A 15,843-nucleotide genomic window follows, 5' to 3' on the forward strand; every position below is an offset into this window, starting at 1 on the left:
TTGCAAGAACATTCGTGTTCAGTTTTGAGGGTCAGGGCATTCCTGAAAGAACATTCCTGTATCCATTGTCTGTGGGTTAGGAGAATATTCCAACAATGTCCAACCAAACATACACAGAACATGTTTGCCATGTTCTCAGAATGTAAGATATTGTGTTCTAGATGGGTTTCATGGGAACGTTGCAAGAACATTTCTGTGTATCAATTGACGGGACGTCGCCTGATGGTCCCAAAGAAGTATTCTCAAAAAAATTAATGTTTAATTACACATCATGCCTTGTTCAAGCCCTGATTGGTGAACCACTGATCCATTCACAGCTATTTTTGTCTGTGGCAAGGTTAGGGATATCAAATCAAATTGTATTAGTCACATGCATCGAATACAACAGGTATTAGACCTTACAGTGAAATGCTTACTTACGAGCCCCTAATCAACAATGCAGTTTTAAAAAACACGAATAAGAAATAAAAGTAACAAGTAATTAAAGAGCAGCAGTAAAATAACAATAGTGAGACGATATACGTGGGGGTACCAGTACAGAGTCAATGTGCGGGGACACCGGTGAGTTAAGGTCATATGTAGATTTAGGTAGAGTTATTAAAGTGACTATGCATAGATGATAACAACAGAGAGTAGCAGTGGTGTAAAAGAGGAGGGCAATGCAAATAGTCTGGGTGGCCATTTGATTAGATGTTCAGAAGTCTTATGGCTTGGGGAGAGAAGCTGTTTAGAAGCCTTTTGGACTTAGACTTGATGCTCCGGTACTGCTTGCCGTGCGGTAGCAGACATAACAGTCTATGTCTAGGGTGGCTAGAGTCTTTAACAATTCTTAGGGCCTTCCTCTGACACCGCCTGGTATAGAGGTCCTGGATGGCAGGAAGCTTGGGCCCAATGATGTACTGGGCCGTACGCACTACCCTCTATAGTGTCTTATATCTGTTACTGTATGTCTGCTACCGCACTGCTGAGCAGTTGCCATACGGGCGGTGGTGCAACTGTAGAACCTTTTGAGGATCTGAGTACCCATGCCAAATCTTTTCAGTCTCCTAAGGGGAATAGGTTTTGTCGTGCCCACTTCACAACTGTCTTGGTGTGTTTGGTGGTCTTAACATAGTGTTTTCAACTTACATATTTGACACACTTTGACATACTGTACATGATTAAATTTTGCATGTTATTTTATGCATCCATTATTATTCAACGTGTCCTTACCTGGGATTTGAACTCCCAGCCTCTTGATTCATGGCATTCAGATCTTCCTGCTACGTCACCGTGTCTGTTTCAGTTATCAGTTAAACTTCTTATGGCTGAGATCCTGCTAATGGGATCGATATGACTACAGCCATTGAAAGTGCAGGGTGCCAAATTCAAAACAACAGAAATCCCATCATTACAATTCCTCAGACATACAAGTATTTCACACCATTTTAAACATACACTTCTTGTTAATCCCACCACAGTGTCCGATTTCAAATAGGCTTTACAGCGAAAGCACCACAAATGATTATGTTAGGTCAGAGCCAAGTCACAGAAAAACACAGCCATTTTTCCAGCCAAAGAGGAGTCACAAAAATCAGAAATAGAGATAGAATTAATCACTAACTCTTGATGATCTTCATCAGATGACACTCATAGGACTTCATGTTACACAATACATGTATGTTTTGTTCAATAAAGTTCATATTTATATAAAAAAATCTCAGTATACATTGGCGCATTATGTTCAGTAGTTCCAAAAACATCCGGTGGTTTTGCAGAGAGCCACATCAATTTACAGAAATACTCATAATAAATGGTGATGAAAATACAAGTGTTATACATGGAACTTTAGATAAACATCTCCTGAATGCAACAGCTGTGTCAGATTTCAAAAAAGCTTTACGGAAAAAGCAAACCGTGCAATAATCTGAGTACGGCGCTCAGAGCCCAAAAAAGCTAAAAAGATATCCGACATATCGTGCAGTCAACAGAAGTCAGAAATAACATTATAAATATTCACTTACTTTTGATGATCTTCATCAGAATGCACTCCCAGGAATCCCAGTTCCACAATAAATGTTTGTTTTGTTCAATAATGTCCATAATTTATGTCCAAATTCCTCCTTGTTGTTAGCTCATTCAGCCCAGTAATCCAACTTCATGACGCACGAGCAGACGAAAAGTCCAAAAGTTCCGTTACATTCCATAGAAACATGTCAAACGAAGTATAGAATCAATCTTTAGGATGTTTTTAACATAAATCTTCAATAATGTTCCAACCGGAAAATTCCTTTGTCTGTAGAATTGCGATGGAACAGAGCTCGCTCTCACGTGAACGAGCGTCACGAGCTCAAGGCATTCTGGCAGACCTCTGACTCATTCCCCTCTCATTTGCCCCCACAGTAGAAGCATCAAACAAGGTTCTAAAGACTGTTGACATCTAGTGGAAGCCTTAGGAAGTGCAACATGACCAACATCCCATTGTATCTTCAATAGGGAATGAGTTGAAAAACGACCAACCTCAGATTTCCCACTTCCTGGTTGGATTTTTTCTCAGGTTTTTGCCTGCCATATGAGTTCTGTTATACTCACAGACATAATTCAAACAGTTTTAGAAACTTCAGAGTGTTTTCTATCCAAATGTACTAATATGCATGTATTAGCAACTGGGACTGAGTAGCAGGCAGTTTACTCTGGGCACATCTGGACACCTTATTCATCCTAGCTACTCAATACTGCCTCCAGCCATAAGAAGTTAAATTGACTGTTCTTTCACCATAGATTTGATTTACGCATTTCAAAAATATAAGGGTTTTCTGTATAGCTGGTGTTGGTGGGGCATATTAACCTGTTAATTTTACTCCTGAATCACTATGATCAATATAAGTTTTTCTTGAGTGTACTTTTAACAGAGCTGAAATTTACTTCGAAGTGAATTCACCCTATTGCTTACACTTATCAATTTGTTTCAGATCTACACAAGTGCCTAGGGAGGAGGAGTTAAGGTTTTTTCTGGACAGGGCCTAACTATACCGGCCCAATAAGCACAACTCCGTCAACACAACACTGTCCCAATAATGGATATCCGTAGGGACAGTATAATTAGTCCCTGTCCAGAAGAAACCCTAACCCCTCCTCCCTAGGCCTTTGAGTAGAACTGAAACAACTTGATAGGTGTAAGCAATAGGATGAATGCATTTGGATGTAAATGTGATAAAAGTACACTCATAATGTTTTATTGATCATAGTGATTCAGGATTATAAGTTTAAACAGGTTACTATGCCCCACAATTAGATAAATATGCAGAAAGCCCTTAAATTCATGAAAAAAGTCAATCAAATCAACGATGAGAGAATAGTCAAGACTAACTGATCTCTGACATGGACATGGTGGAGTAGCAAGAAGATCAGAGCTCTAAAACATTAATATTGTATATATATTATATATTGTATATATTCACTGCTCAGAAAAATAAAGGGAACACTTAAACAACACAATGTAACTCCAAGTCAATCACACTTCTGTGAAATCAAACTGTCCACTTAGGAAGCAACACTGATTGACAATAAATGTCACATGCTGTTGTGCAAATGGAATAGACAACAGGTGGAAATTATAGGCAATTGGCAAGACACCCCCAATAAAGGAGTGGTTCTGCATGTGGTGACAACAGACCACTTCTCAGTTCCTATGCTTCCTGGCTGATGTTTTGGTTACTTTTGAATGCTGGCGGTGCTTTCACTCTAGTGGTAGCATGAGACGGAGTCTACAACCCACACTCAGATAGTGCAGCTCTTCCAGGATGGCACATCAATGCGAGCTGTGGCAAGAAGGTTTGCTGTGTCTGTCAGTGTAGTGTCCAGAGCATGGAGGCGCTACCAGGAGACAGGCCAGTACATCAGGAGACGTGGAGGAGGACGTAGGAGGGCAACAACCCAGCAGCAGGACCGCTACCTCTGCCTTTGTGCACGGAGGAGCAGGAGGAGCACTGCCAGAACCCTGCAAAATGACCTCCAGCAGGCTACAAATGTGCATGTGTCTGCTCAAACGGTCAGAAACAGACTCCATGAGGGTGGTATGAGGGCCCGACGTCCACAGGTGGGGGTTGTGCTTACAGCCCAACACCGTACAGGACGTTTGGCATTTGCCAGAGAACACCAAGATTGGCAAATTCGCCACTGGTGCCCTGTGCTCATCACAGATGAAAGCAGGTTCACACTGAGCATGTGACAGACGTGACAGAGTCTGGAGACGCCGTGGAGAATGTTTTGCTGCCTGCAACATCCTCCAGCATGACCGGTTTGGCGGTGGGTCAGTCATAGTGTGGGGTGGCATTTCTTTGGGGGGCCGCACAGCCCTCCATGTGCTTGCCAGAGGTAGCCTGACTGCTATTAGGTACCGAGATGAGATCCTCAGACCCCTTGTGAGTCCATATGCTGTTGCGGTTGGCCCTGGGTTCCTCCTAATGCAAGACAATGCTAGACCTCATGTGGCTGGAGTGTGTCAGCAGTTCCTGCAAGAGGAAGGCATTGATGCTATGGACTGGCCCGCCCGTTCCCCAGACCTGAATCCAATTGAGCACATCTGGGACATCATGTCTCGCTCCATCCACCAACTCCACGTTGCACCACAGACTGTCCAGGAGTTGGCGGATGCTTTAGTCCAGGTCTAGGAGGAGATCCCTCAGGAAACCATCCGCCACCTCATCAGGAGCATGCCCAGGCGTTGTAGGGAGGTCATACAGGCACGTGGAGGCCACACACACTACTGAGCCTCATTTTGACTTGTTTTAAGGACATTACATCAAAGTTGGATCAGCCTGTAGTGTGTTTTTTTTAGTGTAACTCCAAATCCAGACCTCCATGGGTTGATAAATTTGATTTCCATTGATAATTTTTGTGTGATTTTATTGTCAGCACATTCAACTATGTAAAGAATATTTCATTCATTCAGTTCTAGGATGTGTTATTTTAGTGTTCCCTTTATTTGTTTGAGCAGTGTATTATGAGAACATGGCAACCATGTTCTGTGTATGTTTGGTGATACATTGATGTAATGTTCTCCGAACCCTCAGAAAACTGGACACATGAATGTTCTTGCAACGTCCCAAAAAACGCGTCTAGAACTTCAGTGTTGTATATTCTGAGAATATTGTAAATAAGAACGTTGTAAATAAGGTCTGTTAGACATTATGGGTTCCCCTAACTTTAACACAAAAAAAAAGTTTCTCAGAAGGTTTTTTCTAAAATAAATATAGAATGTTCCACTAAATAACAGAAAAGTGGACACTCAAACATTAGGTGGACATTATGGGTAACATTACAAAAACATTTATTTCCCTAGAATTGTTAGCTAGGCTTCACTCAAAGTACATTTAGTATGGCCACAGCTGTTCCTTATGATGCAGACTGGTGGTTGTCAGGTGTTCTGATTAAAACAGGGAAGTGGAGGGAGATTCAGACAAAAACACAGCTTCCAATATGAAGGACTCGAGTGATGTTTTCATTCAGCCTTTATTCAACCAGTCTGTCTGTGCTCTAGTGTAAAGCTCCTAAAAGCAACTGTGCGTCTGCCTCCAGAAGTAGCACACAGCTTCTTCCCCTAGACTTCGAGCCACGCTAGATTAATAAGAAATCAACATTGGCGTGCCACAACGGACATCGTAAAAAAGCTGTGCCATTACCGCAGGGTAATTAGATTTAATACAGAGCACATTTACACAGTGCAGTTTATCCTATTAAGCAGTGATATGTGCATACCCTGTGCCTTCTGACCTGTTCATCTGCTAGCAGGCCTCATCTCCACCCACCTGCCGTTTAACACACACATCCCAGCTGGGCCTTCTTATTACAGACCTCTGCTCTGTTCTGCCCAGAGAGAGACCTACTGTACTGGGCTGTACTGGCCTACTGGTGTCACCTCCACAGTGAAACACAGTGCCTCCACACAGGCCTTTGGCGAGGCTGCTGTTACTGATAGACATAGGCACGAGCTCTCAAACACACTTGTGTGCACATTGCTACAAATAACGTATGTGCACACACTCATACACACACACAAACACTAGGCCCTATCCTCTGTAATGTGTTTCCAGGTGATGTGATCCTTATTGGAGCAGTGCTGTAATCTAATGATGTGACTGCTGCAGGGAAAGATAATCACTGATGATCCATGTGGACCAGCTCTTACAATAAACATGTCATAAACAATATGGGCTGTATTCTCAAGGCAGAGCAGTGTATTTCATAAGAAATGGGGTGTAAAATAGCATATCAACATTTCATGCTGATGTAGGTCTATGTACAAAAAAGAGCCTTAAAAATCATGAAATGCTAGCTGTGATATTGTACACTTGTTAGTGTATGCTACTGCAGAGCTTGGTAGCCCTTTAGACTTGTACCTGTATACAGGTTGAAAATGGCCGACTTGGGCTCTAACAAGTGCCTAAATTGGAACATAGTGGCGGTACAGTAACATGCTATAAATGATGTCAGAGCGAGCGTATCTTTGTTTATTGTGAAGAAAATTTGCAGCAGCACACATGCCTGAATCCACTTATAACTCCTTTCTATGCAGCACCAACATTTTCCGGTTTTCTGAATTGCCTTGTTATAATCGACCGTTTTTGGATTCCAAAAACAACCGTCATTGTGTGATGGTGGGTATACAGGGTTGTGTTCCAAACTAAAAAGCGACAAGTGTGCTTGCTCTAGTTCCTCAACAGCACAGCTGGGAGAGCTGAAAATAATACCTTGTAGTTGAAGATTCTGAGTCATAAAAGTGCTTAGGAACTGTGCACACTTTGAAGAGGTGTGTGGACACCAGTTAGTCCTCTTACTCAAACCATTGTATTTTTTTTGTCTCATGTTGCACCTACCCCACATTTTCCATGAATAGTCTAAGCATGTTACATAATTTATCCAGAATAGTTGCGGCGAAAAGTACAGTAAATGTAAAATGCAAATAAAGTCAACAGTGTAATGGTTTGGATCCAGTCTTGCAACAAGTGTGGTCTAAAAATTTTCCCATTATCTCCATATAGTTCCCTTTCAATTGCTTGCTACTATGGTTACCATATGCTTTTCATATACAGTACCTGTCAAAAGTTTGGACTCATTCCAGGGTTGTACTCATTCCAGGGTTGTTCTTTATTTTTACTATTTTCTACATTGTAGAATAGTAGTGAAGACATCAAAAGTGTGAAATAACACATATGGGATCATGTAGTAACCAAAAAGTGGGGTGGCAGCGTAGCCTAGTGGTTAGAGTGTTGGACTAGTAACCGGAAGGTTGTGAGTTCAAACCCCCGAGCTGACATGGTACAAATCTGTCGTTCTGCCCCTGAACAGGCCACTGTTCCCAGGCCGTCATTGAAAATAAGAATATGTTCTTAACTTACTTGCCTGGTTAAATAAAGGTAAAAATTAAAATAAAAAAAATAAAAAACAAATCAAAATATTTGTTATATTTGAGATTCTGCAAAGTAACCAACCTTTGCCTTGAAGACAGCTAGGTACACTCTTGGCATTCTCTCAACCTACATGGGTACATGCACCAGTAACATAGTGCACAAGCACTTACAAACAAACAATTCCACACAGGGACATGGGTGGAACAGAGGGTTAAATACACATCACTTAATGAGGGAAATGGAAACCAGGTGTGTAGGAAAACAAGACAAAACAAATGGAAAATGAAAAGTGGATTGACGATGGCTAGAAGACAGGTGACGCCGAACAAGGAGAGGAAACAACTTCGGTGGAAGTTGTGACAGGTGTGCCTTGTTAAAAGTTCATTTATGGAATTTCTTTCCTTCTTAATGCATTTTAGCCGCTTCAGTTGTGTTGTGACATGGTAGGGGTGTATACGGTAGATAGCATTTGGTAAAAGACCAGGTCCATATTATGGTAAAAGACCAGGTCCATATTATCAAGAACAGCTCAAATAAGCAAAGAGAAATGGCAGTCCATCATTACTTTAAGAGATGAAGGTCAGTCAATCTGGAAAATGTCAAGAACTTTGAAAGTTTCTTCAAGTGCAGTCACAAAAACCATCAAGCGCTATGTTGAAACTGGCTCTCATGAGGACCGCCACAAGAAAGGAAGACCCAGTTACCTCTCTAGCAGAGGATAAGTTCATTAGAGTTACCAGCCTCAGAAATTGCAGCCCAAATAAATGATTAAGTAAAAGACACGTCAACATCAGCTGTTCAGAGGAGACTGTGTGAATCAGGCCTTCATGGTTTAATTGCTGCAAAGAAACCACTACTAAAGGACACTAATAATAAGAAGAGACTTGCTTGGTTCAAGAAACACGAGCAATGGACATTAGACTGGTGAAAAACTGTCCTTTGGTCTGATGAATCCAAATTTGATATTTTTGGTTCCAGTCGCTGTGTCTTTGTGAGACGCAGAGTAGGTGAACAGATGATCTCCTCATTTATGGTTCCTGCCGTGAAGCATGGAGGAGGAGGTGTGATGTTGTGTGGGTGCTTTGCTGGTGACACTCTGTGATTTATTTAGAATTCAAGGCACACTTAACCAGCTTGGCTACCACAGCATTCTGCAGTGATACTCCATCCCATCTGGTTTGCGTTTAGTTGGACTATAATTAGTTTTTTAACAGGACAATGACGCAACACACCTCCAGGCTGTGTAAGGGCTATTTGAGAAAGAAGGAGAGTGATGGAGTGCTGCATCAGATGACCTGGCCTCCACAATCACCCAAACTCAACCCAAATGAGATGTAAGTCGCTCTGGATAAGAGCGTCTGCTAAATGACTTAAATGTAAAATGTAAATGTAAATGTAGTTGGAAAGCAGATGGAAGGAAAAGCAGCCAACAAGTGCTCAGCGTATGTTGGAACTCCTTCATGACTGTTAGAAAAGCATTCAAGGTGAAGCTGGTTGAGAGAATGCCAAATGCTACTTTGAAGAATCTAAAATCTGAAATATGTTTTGACTTGTTGAACTATTTTTTGGTTACTACATGATTCCATGTGTGTTATTTCATAGTGTTGATGTCTTCACTATTATTCTACAATGTAGAAAGAATTCTAAATAAAGGAAAACCCTTGAATGCGTAGGTGTGTCCAAACCTTTGACTGGTAGTGTATCTTCTGTAAGAATCATTTCAATTTGGCCATATCCATATAGGCCAAGGGTTAACGTTTGTGGCTGTGAGACTGGATGGGACTTTGTTTTTGTGTGACCTTTTTTATTCCCTTGGAAACGTGGTCCACACAATAGACGGGCTGAACGTAGCGCAAACTCCTTTGACCCACTTTCTAGGCCTACCTCAGTTACTCCTCTCTCTTCATGTCAGTTACACAGCTTGAGGTTTGCCTGGGGTGTCCTCCGGTATGTTTATAATTACCTGTAAAGAGAAAGAAACGGATGATAGAATGTTTAACTCTAAATGAATCATGTTTTTTTGTGTATAAATGTTACCACTACAAAGTGCACATGCCTTGGTAATTAGATTGCTTTTTCTAAATGAAGTAATGGTAAGAACTTACCTTTGATTCCTCGTTATTGATTAGGTGAAATGTTTGTTCCTTCAGCAGTGCTCCTTCTTCCTTCTGTGTTCGAGAGCGCCAATTCTCCTATGGTTTGGTTAAAGGCGCCAGCATACTAGGTTCGGTTTGCTTTTAGGAGAACCCAGCTATGCGAAGTGAACGTCTGTGCCTTGCATACTACCTTAAAAGACAGTCACTTGAAAAACTTGAAAAAAGCGGCAATATTAATGTTTGTCCCACTTGAGACGCTGTAGCTACAATATAGCCAGTACACGTCCTCAAAATAGTCTGAAGTGATCTAAGATAAATGAAGAAATCTGTCATTCATTTCTACATTTTTGCGAGGTCTTAGTAGTGCAATTTTACATCAAACTAAGATGTTTGATGCAGTATTTCTCAATGTAAAAATGTGCATGAAAACTATTTGTCTCTCGTTGAATGACAAAAACACTTAATTGAAGAATCCCTCCATAGATCCCACTCTTACTAGGAGTAGTACTGTTGACCAATCACCGACGAAGTGGCCTAGACCAAAACGAACAAAAACGTCATCATAAAATATGAGCAAACTGTTTCATGGAGGAAGCACGCTACAGGATTAACGCATGCACAATGGTTGCTAAATCCCAAATGGGAGAATAATGTGTACCCTAGTTTATTTCTTCTTAATGCAGGATTCTCCAGTAGTAATTGTAATGTGTATATATTTATGGTATTTGAGAATGTGTAACCTGAATATGTTTATTGAGGGTCATGTCTTTATTTCTTAGCATTCATTATGAATCCTCACTCTGAACCCACTCAATCCTCTGGGCTCCCTCATCTCTGACACCTCCACCACTAAGATCGCCACTTCAGAAAATGGCATTACTTTTCAAACACTCCATTGGTTAATATATCTAGTGATCAGAGATTGGTACAATATCAATGGCACCTGGTCAGCACTGTGGTCGAAAGCAAATAGGTCACAGTAAAAGTAAAGAAAAGCCTTGGAATGAGTAGATGTGTCCAAACTTATGACTGGTACTGTAGACAGGTGTGTGCCTTTCCAAATCATGTCCAATCAATTAAATTTACTATAGGTGGACTCCATTGAAAACAGGATGCATCTGACCTCAGTTTTGAGTCTCATAAGCATTTTTTAAATTTTTTTTAATCCATTTTAGAATAAGGCTGTAACGTAACAAATTCTGGAAAAAGTCAAGGGGTCTGAATACTTTACGAATGCACTGTTCATAGCCAGAATCCTCTTCATGTCTTGGCATTGGCCCTCAGATGTCGCTTGCTAACAACTCAAGTTTCTTTAATACCAAACAAAACCATTGACAGGACCTACCGTTTCAACATGTAATTCAATGTATATGAGTCCCTTAAGTGAAATCAGTCAATTTGCATCACTCTCAATTTGCTCTTGCTGTTGGGAAATTAGTCAAAGCAAGCATACATAAGTGGTCAATTGTACAGCTTGGCGAGGAACGGCCATATTTAGACAACTTACACAGACTAACCATGTGCAACATCTTTTCAAAACACATGGTTATATGTAAAGGAACCAAGGAAGTGTACAAAAGTCAAATCCAAGAACATGACAACTGTTACAAGAATACAAGCTTTCCACCAGACAAGGACACAGATGCTTTATTGTTTCTTTTTGGGCTCAGGGGAAGAAGACCTAGCCACAACTATAAAATCAAATGAAACTACAGTTTGTTGTGGAGTGCATCTGGCCTGTATAGGACATATGGGTACAGAGATGACACCTGGCAGCTGGTACCAGGAGGGACTTTAACAACTGCATTTAAAAATAGGCTTTCTGTCTGACATTCTACCATGAAACACTAGGATTCATGACTTAATATGTGTGAATAATTTGATCCTTGGATCAATATCAAATCCTCTGCAAGCTAGCTAGACCATGGAAAGTGTCTGGATGTGCATGCACCACCATACACAGACAGGCTTAGCAGCATTGCTTCTACATCGTTTACGAGTTTAAGTGGTCAATGAAATTAGAATGTCTCGGTCTGGGACATGGGACATAAAGTATTTATTGTTTTTCATTTGGGTTTTTGCCATTGTTGAGACTCGACTGTCTCAACTGTTGGCGCGCACACGTGTGTGTGTGTGTGTGTGTGTGTGTGTGTGTGTGTGTGTGTGTGTGTGTGTGTGTGTGTGTGTGTGTGTGTGTGTGTGTGTGTGTGTGTGTGTGTGTGTGTGTGTGTGTCAATCTCCAGCATGCCATTTCAGTAACATTTCCCCAGGCTGGACCTGCAGAGACAGACTCTTATTATTTCATGATGTATGGAATGTTCCTGTAGAGTGAACCCACTACCAGAGACAGATGCACTGGAGGCGTGGGTAGTGGTGTGTGCTGGACTGGGGACACACATTCTGCCCGGGTAGAGGGATTGGGTTGCCTCGTGATTGGATGTAGCCTACACACATACATACCCAGTCTGTCATCTGAGGGTGTTTTAATAATGGGAAAAAAATATGTCATTTTGTATTATCAGTATCTCATGATTGTGTGTAAATGTGTCCACACGCATATAAACTGAGTGTACAGAACATTAGGAACACCTTCCTAATATTGATTTGCACACCCTTTTGCCCTTAGAATATCCTCAATTCGTAGGGGGATGAACTATACAAGGTGCCGAAAGCATTCCACAGGGATGCTGGCCCATGTTGACTCTAATGCTTCCCACAGTTGTGTCAAGTTGGCTTGATGTCCTTTGGTGGTGGACCATTCTTGATACACACGGGAAACTATTGAACGTGAAAAACCCAGAAGCGTTGCAGTTGTTGACACAAACCGGTGCACCTGGCACCTACTACCGTACCCTGTTCAAAGGCACTTCAATATTTTGTCTTGCCCATTCACCCTCTGAATGGCACACATACACAATCCATGTCTCAATTGTCTCAAGGCTTAAAAATCCTTCTTTAGCATGTCTCCTCACCTTCATCTACTCCAAGGATGGGCAACTTTGAAGAGGGTGGGGCCCACAAAATAAATGAGGGGTCGCAGTGGCCCAGGGCCACTATTTACCAATGTAGTAAATTAGTCGCTAGACTAATTTACCAATCTAAAATAAATTAAGCTGACATGGGTTAATTGAGTGATTGCTGATGCACAACCAAATTTCAAAATTGCACCTTGTGTATTTTATTATTCTAACACTCAACAGTAAGTTGAGACCAAAACTTTTTTTATTGGGCTGCGGGCTGCATGCTAGTTGCCCATTCCTGATTTACACTGATTGAAGTGAATTTAACAAGTGACATCAATAAGGGATCAATCATAGCCTTCACCTGGATTTTGTTTTGTACACTAGGTGTACATTGTGCTTTTTGTGTAGTGAGAGTGTATAAGACTGAATGAATAGTGTGTTGTTGTTGTGGTATTTGTTTGTAATAGCAGTGTATCTCTCTCCTCAGGAGTGGATTTACACCCACGGGCAGCAGATCCGTCAGCAGCAGCACTGCCTCTCTCTCTCCACCACCTTCCCTGCCTCCCAGGTCATGCTCATGCCCTGCAACATCAGCAACGGGAAACAAGTAAGAGCCCAGAGGGCGCCGTCCTCTCCTGAACACCCAGCATGCCACACCATGCTGGCCCGCCACTGCCACCGCAGCCCCCTGCCGTAAACAAAGACACTTCTAAAAGCCATAAATCATCTTTCACTTGGGCTTTCACACAGTGTAGAGGCCCCAGCAGAGCTACCTTAGAGCTCTGAGTTCTGGCTGTATCACCAGCCTGCTGCTGGTGCACCCTAAGACAGAGGCAAGGTCCTCAGTCTATTTCGGCTTATCTAACAGTACGCTGGCGATGCTGTTTACATGGTTTGAGGCTGTCTGAAAAGGTCATACATGCTTTATGACATTCATGGTAAACAATAAGGAAAACAAAACAAGAAACAGAGGAGTTGGTTTGTGCAGAATGTCTTCAGATACTGTTTATGAGTTGGAGGGTGTTTTGAGCAGCATGCATGACTGTTAACATTGTTGTTTGGGTCGAGACTGCAAGGACAGATGAATCATGAATATGTGGCGATAATGATTAGTGTCTGGGATCGTGAGAGGGAATTAGATGATACATATAATGCTTAAAACATTATACACAGCTCCGTCAGAGTCAAGTGAGTGTTGCATAGATAGATACATTCTAGAGCTCTATATCTGCAGGAAGATTTTATACTGAACAAAACTATAAATGTATCATGAAACAATTTCAATTCATATAAGGAAATCAGTCAATTTAAATACATTTATTAGGCCCTAATCTATGGATTTCACATGACTGGGCAGGGGTGCAGCCTGGGAGAACACAGACCCACCCACTTGGGAGCTAGGCTCACTGACTGGGAAGCCAGGCCCAGCCAATCAGAATGAGTTTTTCTCCACAAATGGGCTTTATTACAGACAGAAAAACTCCTCAGACGATCCCGCAGAGCCGGATGTGGAGGTCCTGGGCTGGCGTGGTTACACATGGTCTGCAGTTGTGAGGCCGGTAGGACGTACTGCCAAATTCTCTAAAACGACGTTGGAGGTGGCTTATGGTAGAGACATTTACATTCAGTTGGACATTCCTGCAGTCAGTATGCCAATTCCCACAAAACTTGAGACATCTTTTACATTGTGTTGTGTGACAAAACTGCAAATGTTAGTGTACTTTTGTTGTCCCCAGCATAAAGTGAACCTGTGTAATGGTCATGCTGTTTAATCAGTTTCTTGATATGCCACACCTGTCAAGTGGACGGATAATCTTGGCAAAGGAGAAATGCTCAATAACAGGGATATAAACAAATTTGTGCACAAAATTGGACAGAAATAAGAGTTTTATGCATATGGAAAATTTCTGGGATCTTTTATTTCAGCTTATGAAACATGGGACCAACATTTTACATGTTGCATTTATATTTTTGTTCAGTATATTAACAGTGCTCTGTTAACAGTAGCCCCAGCCCTCACGCTATCAGAAGTTGCTCAGGTATAAACTACTTCCTCCTGCTAAGAAGGCTCCCAGAGCAGCATGTTCCACCCCTGGCACACAAGACAGAAACTGTGCAATGAAGATAGATAATTACAACCGTGCTCATGTGTTCCCTCAGGCCACTGCAGGCTACAGCAGAGAGGCTCTCAGCATCCCACGAATGTGCTTTACTATCAATTGTGCTTCAACAGCCAGTAACAAGAACAATGACTTCAAGGCACCGCAGGCACTGAATACTAATTGATTTATTTTGAATTATTTTCTTTTTTAATTAAAAAGTGTAGTCTCCCTTTGCTTCATAAAAAAAAGGAAATGTGTCATGGCAATTTGAGTCTTTGCTGCTTTGATCAGGGGTACAATGGAACAGCGCTTGTTTCTGTTCACTGAGTCTACAGTGGAACAAAGACAGATGTATCTCAGTGTCACACATATTCAATGTATTGTTTTCTATCACTCAGGAGGGATACATGATCCTGATATGCCCCACTAGTCTTGGCAACACTTTGCCTGTCAGTTATCTAACCAGTGATGGATGTGTGAGACAATGACAAATTCCTTGCATGTTTGTTAATATCCTGTAGTTTTGTTTATATGCTAATTAGTTCAACGATATCAGCAATTCTGAGCAAAGAGTAGCCTAATTCCCTGCTCTGAACTATTATTGTAACTCGGCAGACATTAAGTCAAGAGGGACATCTAGTGGTGAGTAGTGGGAAGTAGCAACGATAGATAATGGCATCCCATACTGTAACAGTGCCATCCATGCACATGCCATGCAATAAAGATCATTAGCTAAATAAGAAGTCAACATTACGGGGTCAATATTGGACAATAGTTGCCCAAACTCCTTTTCTTTATTTGAACCGATGGCGTTCAGAAACAATTAATGGACAATAACAGTTTCATTGCATTAGAATGCCTGTCTCTGTGTACAGTATAGTTTCTTGATCTTTGTATGACCTGTTGTGTTCCAGCGATGGCAGAAGTCAGGCACCCACCTGGAGCACCTGGTCTCCCACTTCTGCCTGGACAGTGAGATGGCCCTGGAAGGCATCGAGAGCAGCAAGATGCTGGTGATCAGCCCCTGTGAACTGACAGCCTACACCCAGAGATGGGAGATGCCCTTCTCATGATCCATCCACAACACAAGCCTTCCTGTGGAGGAGGACTACCCTATGAGCGCTCACGACCTACTGCAGTGCTTACTGTAGCCAAGAGCTTTTAGAAAGAGATGGAGGAGGACTACCAGTGCTTACTGTAGCCAAGAGCTTTTAGAAAGAGATGGAGGAGGTTGGACACCGGCGTAAAGGGTATTTTTGGTCACTGAGATTAGTCTTTATACGATGGCATG

At 41.8% G+C, this 15,843-nt stretch overlaps 1 protein-coding gene across 1 annotated transcript in view; it reads left to right on the top strand.

The window, feature by feature from the left end:
• Positions 1–15,625, top strand: part of galnt14 (UDP-N-acetyl-alpha-D-galactosamine:polypeptide N-acetylgalactosaminyltransferase 14 (GalNAc-T14)) — a 116,298-nt gene extending 100,673 nt beyond the window's left edge. The window contains exons 14-15 of the mRNA XM_052470972.1: positions 12,938–13,057; positions 15,467–15,625. Of these exons, the coding sequence (XP_052326932.1) occupies positions 12,938–13,057; positions 15,467–15,625 (279 nt within the window). The remainder of the gene's footprint in view (positions 1–12,937; positions 13,058–15,466) is intronic.
• Positions 15,626–15,843: the final 218 nt, after the last annotated feature.

Source organism: Oncorhynchus keta, chromosome 19 (assembly GCF_023373465.1).
Source record: "Oncorhynchus keta strain PuntledgeMale-10-30-2019 chromosome 19, Oket_V2, whole genome shotgun sequence".
Taxonomy (NCBI): Eukaryota; Metazoa; Chordata; class Actinopteri; order Salmoniformes; family Salmonidae; genus Oncorhynchus; species Oncorhynchus keta.